The sequence below is a fragment of the Brachionichthys hirsutus genome, chromosome 6 (genome assembly GCF_040956055.1).
Source record: "Brachionichthys hirsutus isolate HB-005 chromosome 6, CSIRO-AGI_Bhir_v1, whole genome shotgun sequence".
Taxonomy (NCBI): domain Eukaryota; kingdom Metazoa; phylum Chordata; class Actinopteri; order Lophiiformes; family Brachionichthyidae; genus Brachionichthys; species Brachionichthys hirsutus.
The window spans coordinates 4,006,825-4,023,067 of NC_090902.1; the positions used below are offsets into that span (position 1 = coordinate 4,006,825).

At 40.0% G+C, this 16,243-nt stretch overlaps 1 protein-coding gene across 1 annotated transcript; it reads left to right on the top strand.

Moving 5' to 3' along the window:
• The first annotated feature begins 649 nt into the window (after nucleotides 1-649).
• LOC137894846 (solute carrier family 4 member 11-like) lies at nucleotides 650-14,522 on the top strand. Its single transcript, XM_068740321.1, has 19 exons — nucleotides 650-710; nucleotides 6,546-6,596; nucleotides 7,283-7,401; nucleotides 7,518-7,737; nucleotides 7,848-7,929; nucleotides 8,133-8,256; nucleotides 8,402-8,611; nucleotides 9,520-9,604; nucleotides 9,756-9,881; nucleotides 9,974-10,087; nucleotides 10,525-10,657; nucleotides 10,945-11,018; nucleotides 11,520-11,784; nucleotides 12,480-12,586; nucleotides 12,908-13,073; nucleotides 13,160-13,333; nucleotides 13,578-13,773; nucleotides 14,014-14,183; nucleotides 14,456-14,522. The coding sequence occupies exons 1-19, from the start codon at nucleotides 650-652 to the stop codon at nucleotides 14,520-14,522; spliced, it is 2,544 nt and encodes an 847-aa protein (XP_068596422.1).
• Nucleotides 14,523-16,243: the final 1,721 nt, after the last annotated feature.

Here is a 16,243-nt window from a genome sequence, read left to right on the forward strand (position 1 = left end):
GAGACTTTAATTCAGGTAGAAGTGACATGCATAAGAGACAGACAGGCGAGCAATTAGCAATTTTGCCTAATCCTTTTTATGTTACAGAGGGTGCCGTCACCTGTTTCTATGGTAGCACAGGATGATTAATCCAAATATTTTCACATTATGAGCAACCACTGTAGGAAAGGGGAGGGGTTGCTCTTTTGGTTGCATTCTCTTATGTCGGATGATCCCCCTGTAACAGAAATCTCCTGCTAAAAGTTTTTAAATATAAATAATAAAGATCCTTCCACTGGGTTCTCTTATACAGCATGAATAATGCAGTATAAACACTTCACCAAGCTGCAATATGGTTGCATTCATCAGGGACATAACCACAAATACGGACATTAACATATCAAAATGACCCAGCTGATTTTTGACCTTTGCTATACAAGCTGACCTTCACCTCCCACATTGCCTTTAGCATCTGAGGTTAGCTCCATTGTGATTGGCAGGGAGGTCATTAAGGTGTTATTCATTGGTTGTAACTACCTGTGGGTCCGTCTGCGAGACCACTAACGCGATAACTCTCACACAGGAACCTCTCTCAGCTCTGTGCAGAGCTTTCGTTGCCACACTGAAAAACAACGCAGACTTGTATTCGTGATTCAAGTGTGCCAACTTGATGAAAACCGAAAAGGACACCGAGGAGATGTCAGGAGTGACGGTGAATCATTTTGCTGAGGGTGAGCGCCATAACATTCATCAAATTTAATGTAGTATCTGTGAATGATCATTAGTGTCTGGCCTTTGCTACAAAAGAGCAGAAAAGGTCTGGCTTGTTTGAGGACACGCATTTATGCAAAGCAATTATTATTGAGTCAAAATGAATTACACCACCTTCAAATTTAATCAAAAAGCATTATTTCATACAAATTGTTGCAGCGGCAATTAAAAGTCAATCAATTGATGAAATAAAGCTCATGTAGTCTAGCAAACGGCCTCATTTGCATATATTTTTCATTGTGCAAGTTTAGAAAGCTATGCAGCTAAAGTTGTTGTTTGAGCATGTGATGACCTTTTCTTATCAGAGTGCGAGATTGATGTACAGCAAATCAATTTCATCATCGTCCTTCAAAGATTAATGATCAGATTCAGAAGCGAGGCATGTCAAACTGGTAATTGAGGTTTGGGTTAACCTTAACGTAACTATGTGGAGCAGCTGTGACTCAGGAGAGGAAGTGGGTTGCCCACTGACCATCGGATATTCTGCTCCGGCTGCATGCCATGAGCGACACAGGCCAAGATATGAACCCAAATTGTTGCTGTGTGGGTAAATGGCTGAGGGGAAAAACTATCATGCTATGAATAGGAAAAGATGTCTCCTAATAAATGAGTTGATGTAATTATCATTATAACACAGACAGCTGATAGGAAAATTCACCCGACTCCTGAATAATAATCACACACTGCATCCACATATACACCCATATATAATATTCTACTGCAACAAGATCATTGTAGGTGCTCAGTTACTCATTTATTGCTCCATCAGTAAAACATTGGCAGCAAATTAATTCAGTAGTTCTCATATGCCAGATCAATTCTGACTTATGAAACTATTTTTTATAATTTCAGCAGATTTTATTTGTCACGAAGAGACATTTAGTTGCTTTTATAGGCAGCAGAGCAAATGCTATGCTTCTGTTTTACATTAGAAAAGCCTCTCAGGGTTTTTTTTTTATCCCTGGTTATGGCCTTCGGGAGCCAGTGGAATTTGATTAATGGTTCACAATACACAAGGTTGAAGTCATTGTGTACTTTCAATGGACCCTTTAACTCCAGAACATTATCTTATTAATGCAGCATTTCATTGCCTAACTGGCCTCATTGTTCGTAATGTTATGGTCACTGTTTAACTTATTCAAGCAATGAAAGTCCACAGCGCGATCTGCATGCAACCTGTTTTTGAGTATGAATGGAACCTGTGATCAGTTTCCCAATGCACAAGGGCACAGTCTGATTACATGTGACCATGTAAAGCGATTTTTTAATTTAAAATATAACTATTCTTTTAAAATATTTTTGTGTAGTTACAAAAGCAAAGAACAAAGCAAAAAATTATGCAGCGTAATAAGTTTGCATCAGGATCACATCCTTCAAACATAGATGTGTTATTATTAGAAGTATTTTGTTTGAAAATTTCTAAACTAGAAAAGCACTCGGAGAGCACAATCTCTAGCGAGCAGCTCATTTCCCTCAGGACTTTAAGCTGAAATAAAAATAAAAATAATACAAGACGCAATTATTGGAAAAGCATAGAGAAAATGCTTTATTGCTGATAAAGAAGACTGCATGAATGCACAAAATGTGGAGAAAAGTTTTTTTTACCCACACAAGACTTAAAACAGTCTTTGAGTAATGTTCTGATGAATTATTCCACATGCAAAATCCATAAAAATTTGGAGAACTCCCTCATCCCAGGGTGAACATGAACTTGGTGTCCACAACAGCAGCGATGATCATGTGAGAGAAACCAAGATTATGATGGTTGATCCGAGGGAAACCTCATTATAATAACAGTACACCTTGCACCAATAAACCAAAGACAATTAATCATGAGAAACCTTTTCAGTGTTAGTGTCTTATTGTTAGACTCGCAGATAAGTCACGTTCACTGACATTTGAACAATAGGCTGTGCTGCCATCTACTGGCCGACAAGGGAAAAGTCATTCATGCCATTATTTGATTGTTTATTGACTCTGCCCTAAATCTTGACTGAAAGGTTGCTTTTAAATCCAGTATACCAACTCTTTCAATCTAACACACCTACATGTTAGATCTTTTCCTACCTGAATAATTGATTGGCTTCATTTGGATCCACATACACATTAAAGCGTGAGCTGAAGAGCCTGTAAAGTTTTAGAGGGGTTGTAACTGAAGAAAACAACAAATGATCCGTTTTATTAACAGGATTAAATGAAGCAATCAGCAGATGGAATCTACAAGGAGAAACCCACCAGCAAATTATGTCAAGTCAATTATTAAAAGGGGACACTTATTCAGCTTTTTGACATTTACCTATTAAATAGTCTGGTAGTTATTATGTGGATCAAGAATTATAATACACTTAAAAACAGATGGCTACATAATACAACTAAAAAAGCACTCAGAGAGAGTAAACCTCCTCCAAGCAGCTCATTCCCCTCATAATCGGATTTATGCCGTCCACATGGTGATCTGGACCATCACCAAAAGGTTCTAAATTGTTCTTGGTATCTTTATACACTAACCATGAAAAGTAAAAGTGAATCAGAGTTGATATCTATTTATAACTGATTTTTGAATCCATAAACGGGTTTTAATGTTAAAAATGTGTACCGGTATTTTTTCCTTGACCTCATTCTGGATCAGATCCAGAAGACATTTTTCATGATAGTTCATATCGGACCCCTTCATGACTGTGATTTTTGATGACCGAATTGGAGGGGAATGCATATTTTAAGATATAAAAAAGCATTTTTTTTAAAAGCATCCATTATAAATACCTGTTTTTCCTCAAGATCCATCCAACAGTTTTTCCGTAATCCTGCTAACAAACAAACAGACAGATAAACAACAGTCAAACTCTCATCATGTATTTATTTAAATATGCCTCTATTGCAGCTTGTAGGCACGAGGACCCAGCAGAAATAGACATCACTCTCACCCGAGGCCTTCTCCTTCTGCCCTCCCACTTCCTCCCTCAAACTCGTGTTGCTGGAGGAGGTGCAGGGAGCTGGTGGTGTGTGTGTGTGTGCGTGCATGTGTGTGTGTGTCAGAGAGGTTGTGAAGACATCACAACTGTGTGCAGGGTGTTTGAGAGTAGAGTGAATAATGATGGGTTGACCTGTGAAATTTTTTTCAACTAAAACAAATGGTGGAGATCATGGAAGCCAAAGAGATCCTGCATTTTGTGCCGACTGGTAAGTTTTACAGGGTTATAGTGGGACGAGAAGGTCTTTCATGGGACAAACTAAGCCAATGATATCAAACATGAGTTATGGGAAAACCAGTATGTGTCCGTAGACCCATGTAAGAGATCTCATCCCACCAATTGTGTGCCATGCTGAAGACATTTACCGGTATTTTTAAAAACACAAAAATGTCCTTATACTTTTTACAAAATATTTTATTGAATTGAACTGCCTCTTAAAGAGCCATGGATCCCATGGAAGAAATCCAAATATCTTGGCTGATATGGACAGTTGACTAAACTATTGTTTTATTGATGTTATTTAGCGAATGGACATGGTAATCTTCAAATCAATCACTAATACCGTAGTCATTTTTAGTTGAAGCCACAACACCACAAATGCATGTTGCCTTCATTGTGCAATTAATGGGTTACAAAGACCTGCTTGGATTTTCTCAGGTCAAGGGTTAAGAAGCTTATGCCACAGAAAAATGCTGAATATTGTTATCTGGGCAGATTTCTTTTCTCTTATTTAAAGAATGACTCAGTTACAGTTGAAACAGAGAAGCTGGATCTCATCTACTGGTGTCCTCGTTTTTCTTCAGCCTTTTAAATGTGACGCAGGATTGATGACGTCCACCAACATCCACCCGTGTTTCATTAAAAATGTCCCAGTCAGGAATAAAATCTCATCTCAGATTGCGTCCTCTAGGGTTGTCGACGTCGACTTGTGTGTCTGTGATCGCTGTTGGCCCGCTGCTCATATTTAATATGTTGGATAAACAAACAGCAGAGAGTCTTGATCGTCAGCCTTTGAGGCGCTGATGTGGAATCAGCTGTACTTCCTGTTTCCTCTTATCTGGTGCTGTGAACATGTACATTGTGACCTGCAGCTTCCTGCTCTAACAGTGGGTTTAAACTGTTATAACAGAGTACAGAATACTATGTTTTACCACAAAGCAGAATGTTGAAAGGCAAACCCTCAAGTTTAAAAGGGAATATGCTTCATCACTCTGTTTCACGTACACCGTGTCCCTTCTGTGGGATTGTTTCACCTCTTTTCGGTTAGTAGCTCAGTGCAAGTGTTCCAGAGACTCAACAAACGCCTCTGCTTTTCTATCGCTCAAGGACATTCTGTGGCCACAGATAGCAGGGATTAGAAGTGTGGCAGATTGAACGTCAGCCCGGTGAGACGGAGTAATTAAAGATATCAAATCACGAGCGTGAACGGAGCTGAGGTTTTGGTTTCTCAGGGCTTAAGATCTGTGAGATTACTCTTCTAGATGAACAGTTTTAGATTTTAAAATAAGGAGATGGAATTGATGTTTTGTATGATGAAATGGCTGATAGTACTTTTCAGCAGCAAACTTGCTTTTGCGTTCAGAAACAGGGTCGGAAAGCAAACTGTTTTAAGGAATAGAAGCTGCTGCATCCTTGTGTAAAATGTTCAAGGCCTGACTTACACTTCTGTCCTCGTTTCTCTGGACATCAGGAAAACCTTCCAACCTGCAGAAACGTTTACTCTAGTGCTATTGTTGCATGCTATTGTCTTCTGCTTGTACGATTGTGGATATTTATAATTTACTTGACGTTTATCTCCAAATTAAAGCATGTTAAAGTCCCTGGAATGTTAACCCCCCCCCCCTTCAAACTGCTTTGAGATATTGTCTTGCCCAGAAGCCCCAGCAAGCCGCTCTTTGCCCGAGGCAAGGCTAAGCTCATCCCGACACCTGCCGCTTCACCTCAGCTACTCGACCGACCAACAGCAACATCAGACGCAGCTGGCGCCAGGTTTTTGTTGTAACCGACAGCCGAGAGATTCCGTCAGGTTCTTAACACCTGCTGATTTTTTGACATTTCTTTGTGCAATATCAACAATTTTTGTTGATAGGGTTATATTATATGTTGTCACAGGTTGTTGTTGTTGTTGTTTTGTTTTTACTTTTCTTTCAGGGTATCATCTGTACTGTTAAAACTAATATTTGCACGGGTAATAAAACAGTAAAGAACAATTTGGCTGTACTTTTACAGACAGTCAGAAATCTGACATTGTGAATGTAATTTATCCTTGCCAATCAGTAAAGAAATATACATTTAGGAACTTCTGAATATTTAAAATTGTTTTTATTAATATATGACAGTAAGGATGACATTGTCAGTGTTAATGCAAGTGTCTCGTTGTCCCCAATAAGGTCCATTTCCTTGCAGTCTCAAAGAGCGACGTCTGTAATGTGTCAAGGGTTCAGCGTTACATTTCACCGTTAAAGCTGCAATACCAACATTTATTAATTGTACTCAACCATACAGCTGATTAGCTAGTGGTCATTGAGGGGCATTTAGCGGCTAAAGATAAAATGTCTTGCTCAGATTGAATGCTACTGCTGAAGTCAATTTTCTTGATGTGTAAATAAGCAACTATATTTGGATATAAAGTGATAGTATGAATAAATGATGTTTGTTCAGCAGCTCCTAAATGCTTTTATTACTCTGAAATTATAGCTGGTTTATTTTTTAAATAAACATTTCCACATTGTGTGTATTAAAGATTACCATGCAGCTCTAACGGTAATTAATTAAAGATGTGCGTGATGTTGAAAACAATCGTGTGTGTCTTTTCTGCAACAGATGCTCTGTCGAGCAGGAGATCCAAGAATGGATATGTTTTCCAAGAAATGGGTAAGTACAGTAGTTCCAGTATATTACATTGAGTTATTGGCTTTCTCTGCATCACTCCAGCTCTTTAACACACTTCAAGACATTTTATTTAGTAAACACATCATTCTTTTTTCCTTCAGGACCTGAAGTGGAATTTCACATGCAGTTATTTATGCTAATGTTGATTACTGTTCACCAGCCCATGATGACTCATTTCACATGCTGATAAACCCACTCGGTCCCTTCCCTAATGTGTTGTGAGGTTAATTAATGAGTGAATAACAAGCAGATGATCTCAGATGGGAAGATGAAAAGAGAAAACCATAGCTCAAAGGGTTAAGGTTAATTCTCTAATCTCCTGGTTCAATCTTTCTGCTTCATATAACTTGCACTTAATATATTATATTTATCTAGATATAATTAAGGATTTTATGAGTTCATACCTGGTTCGAAGGGGGGGGGGGGGTTATTGGGCCTTTAGTGGTGACACCGCTAATATGGCTACAATAACATCTAAGCCTGGATGACGACAACAGATTAATCTCACTCTTAGGTTGATCCGTGAAACAGCTGTTATTATTATTGGCTGGATTCCATGGTAAAGCCAATTTCAACAAAGTACTTCAGTTGTGCAGTACTGCATGTAATGTATGAACTGAGGTTGGGTTGAGGTTTCACTGTGACTTTATGTGTGTGTTTTTACACAGAGCTGCAGGACGGCGAACAAGAGGATTGTGGGAAAGATTCACATGTTGCTCAGAAAGGCCAGATCTATGGCAGTGAGCCTGACTTCCCTGGGTTTGCGCTTTTAAATACAACAAGAAAAGTAAGATTTGGTTCATATTTACCTCAGAAAAGGGTTATTGTTCCAACTATATGCAAAAAAAATAGAAACAATATAACGCCACCATTCACATTTCCCCTGGTCCTGGCGCACACTAGCATGTGAAGCCAATGAACTTCAAGGAGGAAGTGCGTGCCCACAGAGACCTGGACGGCTTTCTGGCGGAGGCAAGCATCCTTTTGGATGAGAGGGCTTCCACTCTGGATGAGGTCCTGAGGAGAATGTTAAGTCATGTAGCCGTGCATGCACATGAGAGCTGCGACGTGGAGGAGGTCGTGAACTCTGTGTTCACGGACGTAGGAGGGGAGGACTTTAATGGTGAGAGAAACTGCACTCTGAAGAGACGCAGTGTTTGCTTTTGATGCTGCTTGAAGTGCTCACAGGAAAGGTTTTCAGGCCGTTCATTGCCATGTTGAACGTCTCCACAGTTCAGCTGCTGTCAGAGACCATTCAGGGTGTGACTGTGTCCCCCACTGGAATTCATTACCAGCAGTCCTGGCTTTGTATTCTGTGAGTTCACATATACTGTATATGTGTGTGTGTGTGCGTGAAAAGGCAATGTCATTAATTACAAACATCATTTTTTTGGACCAAGTATGGGAGGGCGTATCTAATTTCCGCCCATCAATACATATAATCACTTAATCATTTATTAACCATCAATAATGGGTATAAGTCAATACGACAAAAGAAATAATTTCCTGTCAATTCAGCTCCAGTGAGAAAAGCCTGCAGAGACGGCATGTTTGCATCGCCCGCCTGGAGAGGACACAGAACTGGGGAGTCAATTGCTGCGAGGCTCGCTTTGTCATCCTCATCCTTGCCCCTCCCAGAACGGTAAAGCCCAGTTTATAAGATGCTCTTTTTGAGTTGAAATTTGGATCTGGTTTATGTTAGGTAGTAAAAAAAAACGAAACAGTTGTCACAGATAAAAAAGAATATATGCAGCAGGATATATAATTTCATTGTCCACCGTTTCCAGAAAAGCACCAAGACCACCATTGAACTCGGCAGAACTTTTGCCACGATGTTCTCGGACATTTACCTCAGGGAGAAGCTTCTGCAGGTCAAGAGCCAGGATGAGTTCAAACAGGAGCTCCTCAACCAGAGACAGCAGCTCATGGCAGTCACAGAGAAGCTGGCTGAAGAGGAAGAAGAGGACTCAGATCCACGTAAAAGGAAATCCCTTCAGGTGTGAAAGCGATGCGTAGGATTTATGCTGTAATATGTTAAGTAAAAGTCCAACAATATGACTCTTTCATCATGACAACCTATCCCGACAATTTGGAATCACTTTGGTATAATATGATAATTATTTAATTTGATGCATGATTTATTCACAATGAAGTTCAGTTAGATTTTTCACTTTGAAATTAAACTGAATCAACAGAGTTGCAACTCTGTAACAAATTATTCATTTAGTAGGGATACATTTTCAATGAGTCCTGTACATTTAAGCATTCTGGATCCCTAGATCTTGATCCAGATCAACACTGAGGCCTTATCTATCATACTAGAAGCATAATTGCCCCGACGGTTCCTCACAATGGTAAAAATTATTGTGGATTTAATCCAGACTAAATTTGAACAGATTATTTCTTTGACCATAACAGACAGACAACAAACTTTCTTTCTGGAAGAGACCATTTGACTAACTTGAGTTAAATATGCTGTGTAAGTGCTATTATCTGACAATATGGACACACAACACTTTGTAATAAGAAGTTTATACCCGTGAAACATTTATGAACTCTATAATTTGAGGCCACCTTGTGTTTAACATGCCATTTAGTTATATAAAGATGTGAAGCAGCAGTGAGCCAGATTTTCTGATTACCTTGTTTCACACTCCATCACCCAGGCAAGAGAAATGAGAGGCGGCTGGGCGACAGACTGAAAAAGCTGCCAAGCCTATGATTATTAAAGATTTGTGTGTGTGCAGCTTTGTGTAATCGTTATTTTTTAGTTGTAAAATAATTTCCTGTAAAAATATAGGCAGAGTATTGGCATTTAATAAGCCATCAAAGACATTGATTTACATCATAAATCATCACTTATATGATCTCATATGGTTGTGATGCTCCGGATCTGTCTTCACAGTGCAAAGATTTCCTTAAAGCCGGTAAAGGTGTTTATGGTGACCTCCGCCGCAGACTGCCCCTCTACCCCTCAGACTTCACCGATGGTATTCTCTCTGGAACACTGCTTCCTGCGTCGGCACATATCCATTTACATAGCTGATTTGTTTCTGCTATAAAAAGAAAACATTCTCCTTTAACACCCTGCTTTGACTCTTCCTCTTCTTTCTTCTATAACCCTTTAAATAATCAATCAAGGTATAATTGGAAAGGACCGCTGCCTGCTGAAGTACACCACCACTGCTATTTTCCTCTACATTGCCATCCTGCTGCCTGCTATTGCATTTGGCTCACTGAACGATGAAAGCACAAGAGGAGAGATCGGTAAGGCCCGCTTGTTTGCAGCATCCTGTATTATCGTCAACGCTTTGTCTCGGAGCATACAGGGGACGTTTTTTGCTGTTTGCTTTTGACAGATGTTCAGAAGACAATCGTTGGTCAGAGCATCGGAGGAGTAATTTATGCTTTGTTTGCTGGCTCACCACTTGTCATTCCACTAACCACTGCACCACTGGCCATCTTCATAAGCGGTGTGTATAAGGAGTTCCATAAGGAGACAAGAGGCCAACATTTATCTTGACATTGTTATGTCAATTCTTAAATGTATAGCAATATTATGGGGCAGTACACTGTTCCATAACCAGTTAAAATATTTTTGACTCATAATAAGACACACGGTTTAGATTTTTCCGAGATTTCCTCCAATCTAGTGGCCAAATTGGTGAACTGTTTGCTTGTTAAATGAAAAAAGTGATTATAAAAACCAAAACAACAGTTATATAAAGTCATCATTTTACAAGACTGTGAGAATTCATGAGTCTATGATGATCCGCTTGGCAGCCTTTTCCCCTTCCACTTGAATAGATGTGTTGTGAACAATTAAAAGAGCTGCTAGTGAAATGGTTATTAACTACATTCAATAAAACATTTGCGTGAGTGTGTATCCTGATACGTTTATGTTTTATAGTCATCAGGGGCATCTGCGACGACTACGACCTTGACTTTGATGCTTTCTACGCCTGCATAGGTTTATGGAACAGCTTGTTCCTCATCCTCGGAGGCTTATTCAATGTCAGCCTGCTGATGAAACTCTTCAAACGGTGAATGCACAACATGGCTCTCATGCAACATGTATTACCGTGTTATATCAGAAGAGGGCAGAGGCCCTATAGCTCTAAATACGCAACTAATCATGTGGCCCTGAGGTCACAGCTGGAAGAAGACACGTTTTGTTGCCACGTTTCAATTTTCAGCTTTAATTATGAATTTTGCTTCACATGCTCTGTTGCAATCTGGGCCTTTTTTCTGCTTAGCCTCGAGTGTCCTGTTAAGTTTGTATTTAAATACTTTTTGTAAAGCATGAATGATCATGACATACTGCTTCCAGCTCAACAGAAGAAGTCATTGCGCTGTTCATCTCTGTGGCGTTTGTCGGGGATGCAGTGAAAGGCACCGTCAAGAGTAAGTGGAACCACGGTCAGAGTACATTAAGCATGTTATGAATGCTGCTATCCACACTGCAGGGCAAAGCGGGAACATCCTGTCTTTTGTTTGCCAATGAAGTGTGCATATTCATCACGGAGCATGAAAACAAACGGGACTATGTGCTGTGGAAAAACAACCATATGCAGCGAAAAGGATTGTGTTTCGTTTGATTAAATTTATCTCTTGCACAAGATGGGAACTAAGTAATAATCATCATCAGAACTAATCGCTGTCTTGTCAGACACAATAAGATGGTATTTTGGAAACTGCTCTAGTTATGTCCTTTTCAGCCCTACGAACAACTTAGTTTGAACAAAATGTGATATTCATGGAGGACAAAGTTTTCTCTTAGATATGTACGAAAGTGTAATTAACAGAAACAACAAATACAAATACTACCTTTAAGCCAATCCAGCTCGGGAGAAGTTCTTGTTAGAATGAGAATGTTTCAACTCGATTTATTTCTGTCTTTTGTAGTTTTTCAGCACTTCTACCACGGGCCCACGCTGACCACAACGAACAGCACAGTGGTGTTTCAGCAGATTAGCGAGATTCTGGAGAAGGCGAACAGTCATGCAGGAAACAACGAGACGGCGTTGCTGATGGGACAGGCAGTGGGACATCCCTTAATCTTCCTGCCTGAGTCTCTGGTGCAGTGCACAAGAGAAAGGCCCATCCTCTGTCTGCTGCTCATGTTGGGGACGTTGTGGCTCGGTTACGCCCTCTACGTTATTAAGAAGAGGTATCTTCACTTAATCTACTATTTAATCAGTATCTGTAGGGAATATATAGGCAACCTGTGGTTTGAAATAACCACGGCTCTTAAATAACAACGCATAGTATTACTACCCTGTCTTCTGTCCATTTGTCGGAATTATCAGTAACAAGTGATTCCTGGTGGGTAAGTTAGTTCAACGACAAAAAAAACCTGACAAATTGTATTTATTTACTTTAAAAAAAAGATATATATTTATTTAAAGTTTGAGAAAATATGTGTAAAGTCATAAAATCTAGAATATATCTGCATTATGTTATGCTACATTACACTCTGCTATGTATATTTCAGAAGCTCGAACCTTAACGTTAATTAGGGAAAATAAAGAGAAAGAAATTGTCCAAGTATAAAAAAATAAAGGTCAGCATGCATGAGTCAGATGATTGAAGCGGCATGCAATATGAGTCAGAGTGGTTGAAAGTAATTAAACTAAGTAAACTATTATTTAAACTAAGGCACATCTGAGAAAATTTTTTGTACTTTTTCCTCTCCATTTTTAGTTACTTTGGGATTGAGATTGTAAAAACATTTAGCCTAAAGGTTAAACATGAGGTTAGTACGGATCGGCTCCTACGATGTCCGTGTTCTAAAATACAAATACAAGTACTGCTACAGTAATAAACTATTAATCACATCGGCGGTGTTGCTTCTTTCCGCCGCAGCCCGTATCTCAATGAGAAAATCCGAGAGGTGGTGTCCGACTGTGCTTTGCCCATCTCTGTGGTGACGTGCTCCTTCATCGGCTCCTACCTTTTCCTCAACATCCAGCGTGAGTACAAATGTCTTACATTATTAAATGAAGAATAAGAGAGTACATTTAAGACTTGACATCATGACTGCAGAACGCCTGTCAATCACCCATAAAACTATATGAAAAAAAGGACGAGAAACATATTTGCTCTAGTTCAAGACACTGTTGTCTCTGAGTCATCGCGGATTAAAGGCACAAGGTTGAATGAAGTTCATAAAACACAGATTACTAGCAGCAAAGTTCAGCTCTGTTGCATAAACCTACATTTATTTACCCCACCAATGTGTTTAAACTCATTTCAATGTGATGTTTCCTACAAACCTCATGGTCCCACTATAGTTCCTGTATTCAGTGTCCACAATGGCCCGGTCTTCAGATACCCTCCGTTTGAAAAGCTGTCAGGAATGAGCATGCTGAGCGCAGTCGGGCTGGGTTTCCTCCTTGCATTGCTCATCTTCATCGACCAGAACATTGTCATCTCTCTAACACATGTACCAGAGCACAAGTAAGATCAAGCATTTACTCCCGTTTTTTTTTTTTATCATCAAAGTGGCGTGTTGCGGTGACAGATTGCTGTTTGTGAATGTTTAGGTTGCTCAAAGGAACGGCGTTCCACTGGGACTTAATGCTGACTGGCTTCATCAACATCCTCATGTCCTGTCTGGGGTTGCCATGGATGCACGCTGCCTTCCCGCACTCGTCCCTACACGCCCGTCAGCTTGCCAAAGTGGAACAGCGCGTAGAGAACGGACACCTCTACACGACGTGAGTAAAGTTAAACCCTGGCAGACTTTAAAATATATCTGGGTCATGATTGACATCGTCTAAAGTTTAATTGCATGTTTGCAGCCCTTTTTTTTCTTTGGCAGCAGCATCAGTTCAAATAGCAAATTAAAAGCAAATGGATAACGGAGTCGCCTCAATTCCAGATCTTCCTATTTTTGGATTCTGTTGGTTTTTTTTGTCATCGTATACAAAGGTCTCCAACCTCTGCCTCTGTGTCAAACAGTATTGTCAGTGTGAAGGAGACGCGGCTGACCTCGTTAGCGGCCTATATCCTGATTGGCCTGTCTGCATTCATGCTGCCCATTCCTCTGCAGTGGATCCCCAAGCCTGTCCTGTATGGACTATTCCTCTACATTGCAGCCACTTCTCTTGACGGGAACCAGATGGTGGACCGCATGTGTCTACTGCTAAAAGAACAGGTGCTTTTTTTGGTCTGTCCTGTTCATCCATAACAACAAGTAACATAACGGTGGATAGCGCCGTTCTGTGAGGAGTCTGCTTGTTCTCCCAGTGTCTGCGTTGGTTCTCTCCGGGTTCCCCCCACCCCTAAAAACATGCCACTTCAGATTGTTATTTTAAAAGAGAATTAATTACATTACAGTTATAATTTGTGCAAATATCTGTTATGAAATAGGATTTTAATCATGTCATCCATCCAGACCTCCTATCCTCCCACCCACTACATTCGGCGGGTGCCTCAGAGGATGATCCACTACTTCACAGGCCTGCAAATGATCCAGCTGATCATCCTGTGTGCCTTTGGGATGTATCCTCTTCCCTATATGAAGATGGTCTTCCCCCTTCTGATGATTCTCCTTGTCCCAATCAGGTAAAATAATCCCAAACCAACAGGGGGCAGAGTAGGACCATGGGAACGATCATAGTACCAATGACCTTCTATAGTTTGTAAATGTTAGAAATAAGAAGATACAAACTCAGCTTCTGACTGAAGACCACAAATGCAGCACTTTTCAGACAGAGGCCAGGTAGTTCCGGATACATATATGATGGGGTTGTTCAAAAATGGTCAGAACTACAGTATGTCTGAGTCGGTGTTGAGTATCATCTGGCATTGCTTTGCGTGTTTTTCTCTCTCCTCAGGACCAGCCTGCTTCCTAAAGTAATTGAAGCCAAGTATCTGGATATCATGGATTCTCAGCACATGTAGAGCAACAACGCAACCCGATTTCTCTCCAGCTGGAAGGGGAACAGACTGAGAACTCTGATTGTGTTATGAAATTAAATGTGTTTGGGCTGTACGGTTTCGATGTGAGCACTCTGCTGGTGGCCACATGACAATTCACATTTGCTTTCTCATCATTCCCCACGAATTTATCATTCATGTAACTGACTTTAACAATGTCTACGTCTTTGTTGTATTGAAAAGTACAATCATGATCCAGTAACTGGCAGGAGCTTGAGATGAGGTCAGAGAGATGTTCTATTTGTGTTTTAAGTGTTTTCAGTTTCACCAAGTTCTCTCATTCTGTAGATGCGAAAAAAGATTTCAAAGAAGAACATAACATGATAAAGTTATATACAAACGTGTTAGTATCAATGTGAACGTTTTGGTGCAGTGCGTAGTTTATACTGAATCAGACAAATAAAGTTCTCCATACAAGTACAAAATATTCATTATTCTGCTTCTTGTTTCTTATTTTTATTTTTTTTTATTCCTAAGGCAAGTTCTGGACATGCACTGCCAATCACGGTTACCGTGAGTTACAGCACCAGCCTCGGCATAATTCCATCTTTCTCTGATGTGAGGAAAGTAAAGCTGTTGTCCAACAGATGGCAATAGAAGCTCGTCTTCATCAGAAACTTGACTCCGGTTCAGTTGGTGACAGATGATGAAAAATGAGCCAGATTCATATCATCTAGTGAGAGAAACTTGGAAAATGAAGCTGTGATTAGATAGAGAGTAAACAGGAACACTTTCCCCAAAATAACATGGCATGTTTGTGCTGCTTTCCATAAAGCTAAGATCACTAATTACATCCAAGTCTAAATTTAAATGCATTTTACTGCCCTTGCTGTGCTTACAATTGTTGCTCCACAATTAATCATCTATTTCACCAAAACTGTTTTCCTGGCATGGAAATATCTTCACTTTGAGTGTCCCCCTCCCCGCCCACACACACACACCCACACCCACTGCTACAGTAAACACAATTGTCATTTGTGGCAATACAGCTGGAAATATAATCACGAAATGCTGCAGCATCTTGTTTTTGTAATGCCAAACTGATTTAGAACTAGATTGCAGAAATAAGTCTTTGTAAAATGAGACCGTCTCAGATTGCACCGGTGAATGTCCCCAACAGTCGATATTTCTTACTTCGTTTTGAAGAAAATAACTGATTTAAAAAACAAACAAGCTGACAAAAATAATTAACTGCAAAAATCCAGACTGTGGTCGCCTTAACATTTGCTGCTTTTCTCTCCTGTCGATTTGAATACTGAAAGTATGATTCAAGATCAATTCCTCACTGAGAGAAATGGAAATTACTGCCTCAGTCCTGTGTCCACTTTAAACAACCCACACAGAAAGTATAGGAATTAATTTTACTTGATTGCACACGGAAAATCAAGCCATGTAATATTGAAGTTGAAATCGACTGATAACCTTCGTGTTTCACTTCTGCCTGAGTGTATAATCATCTTATACCACCTACACAGAACACACGTTCCTGATCTGACCTCTGCAGTGAATAATTTGTGTCATTGTCTGGACAGCTCTGATATTAAATGTAGGCTTTATCTGCTTTTTCTCAAGTGCCTTCCATGAAGGTCTATCAGTCTATCTGTCGCCTCTTCAGTTTCAGCAGATCCTCTTGAAGCTGCATGAGTTGCGCTGTTTCCAACACCAGTCAGCACCGCCTGAAGGTG

Bases quoted from the DNA above. Each gene is read 5' to 3' on its own strand.
- LOC137894846 (XM_068740321.1), top strand. From the start codon at position 650: ATGAAAACCGAAAAGGACACCGAGGAGATGTCAGGAGTGACGGTGAAT. The intron at 6,597-7,282 runs GTAAGTACAGTA...GTTTTTACACAG, and splicing joins ATATGTTTTCCAAGAAATGG to AGCTGCAGGACGGCGAACAA. The intron at 7,402-7,517 runs GTAAGATTTGGT...GGCGCACACTAG, and splicing joins TTTTAAATACAACAAGAAAA to CATGTGAAGCCAATGAACTT.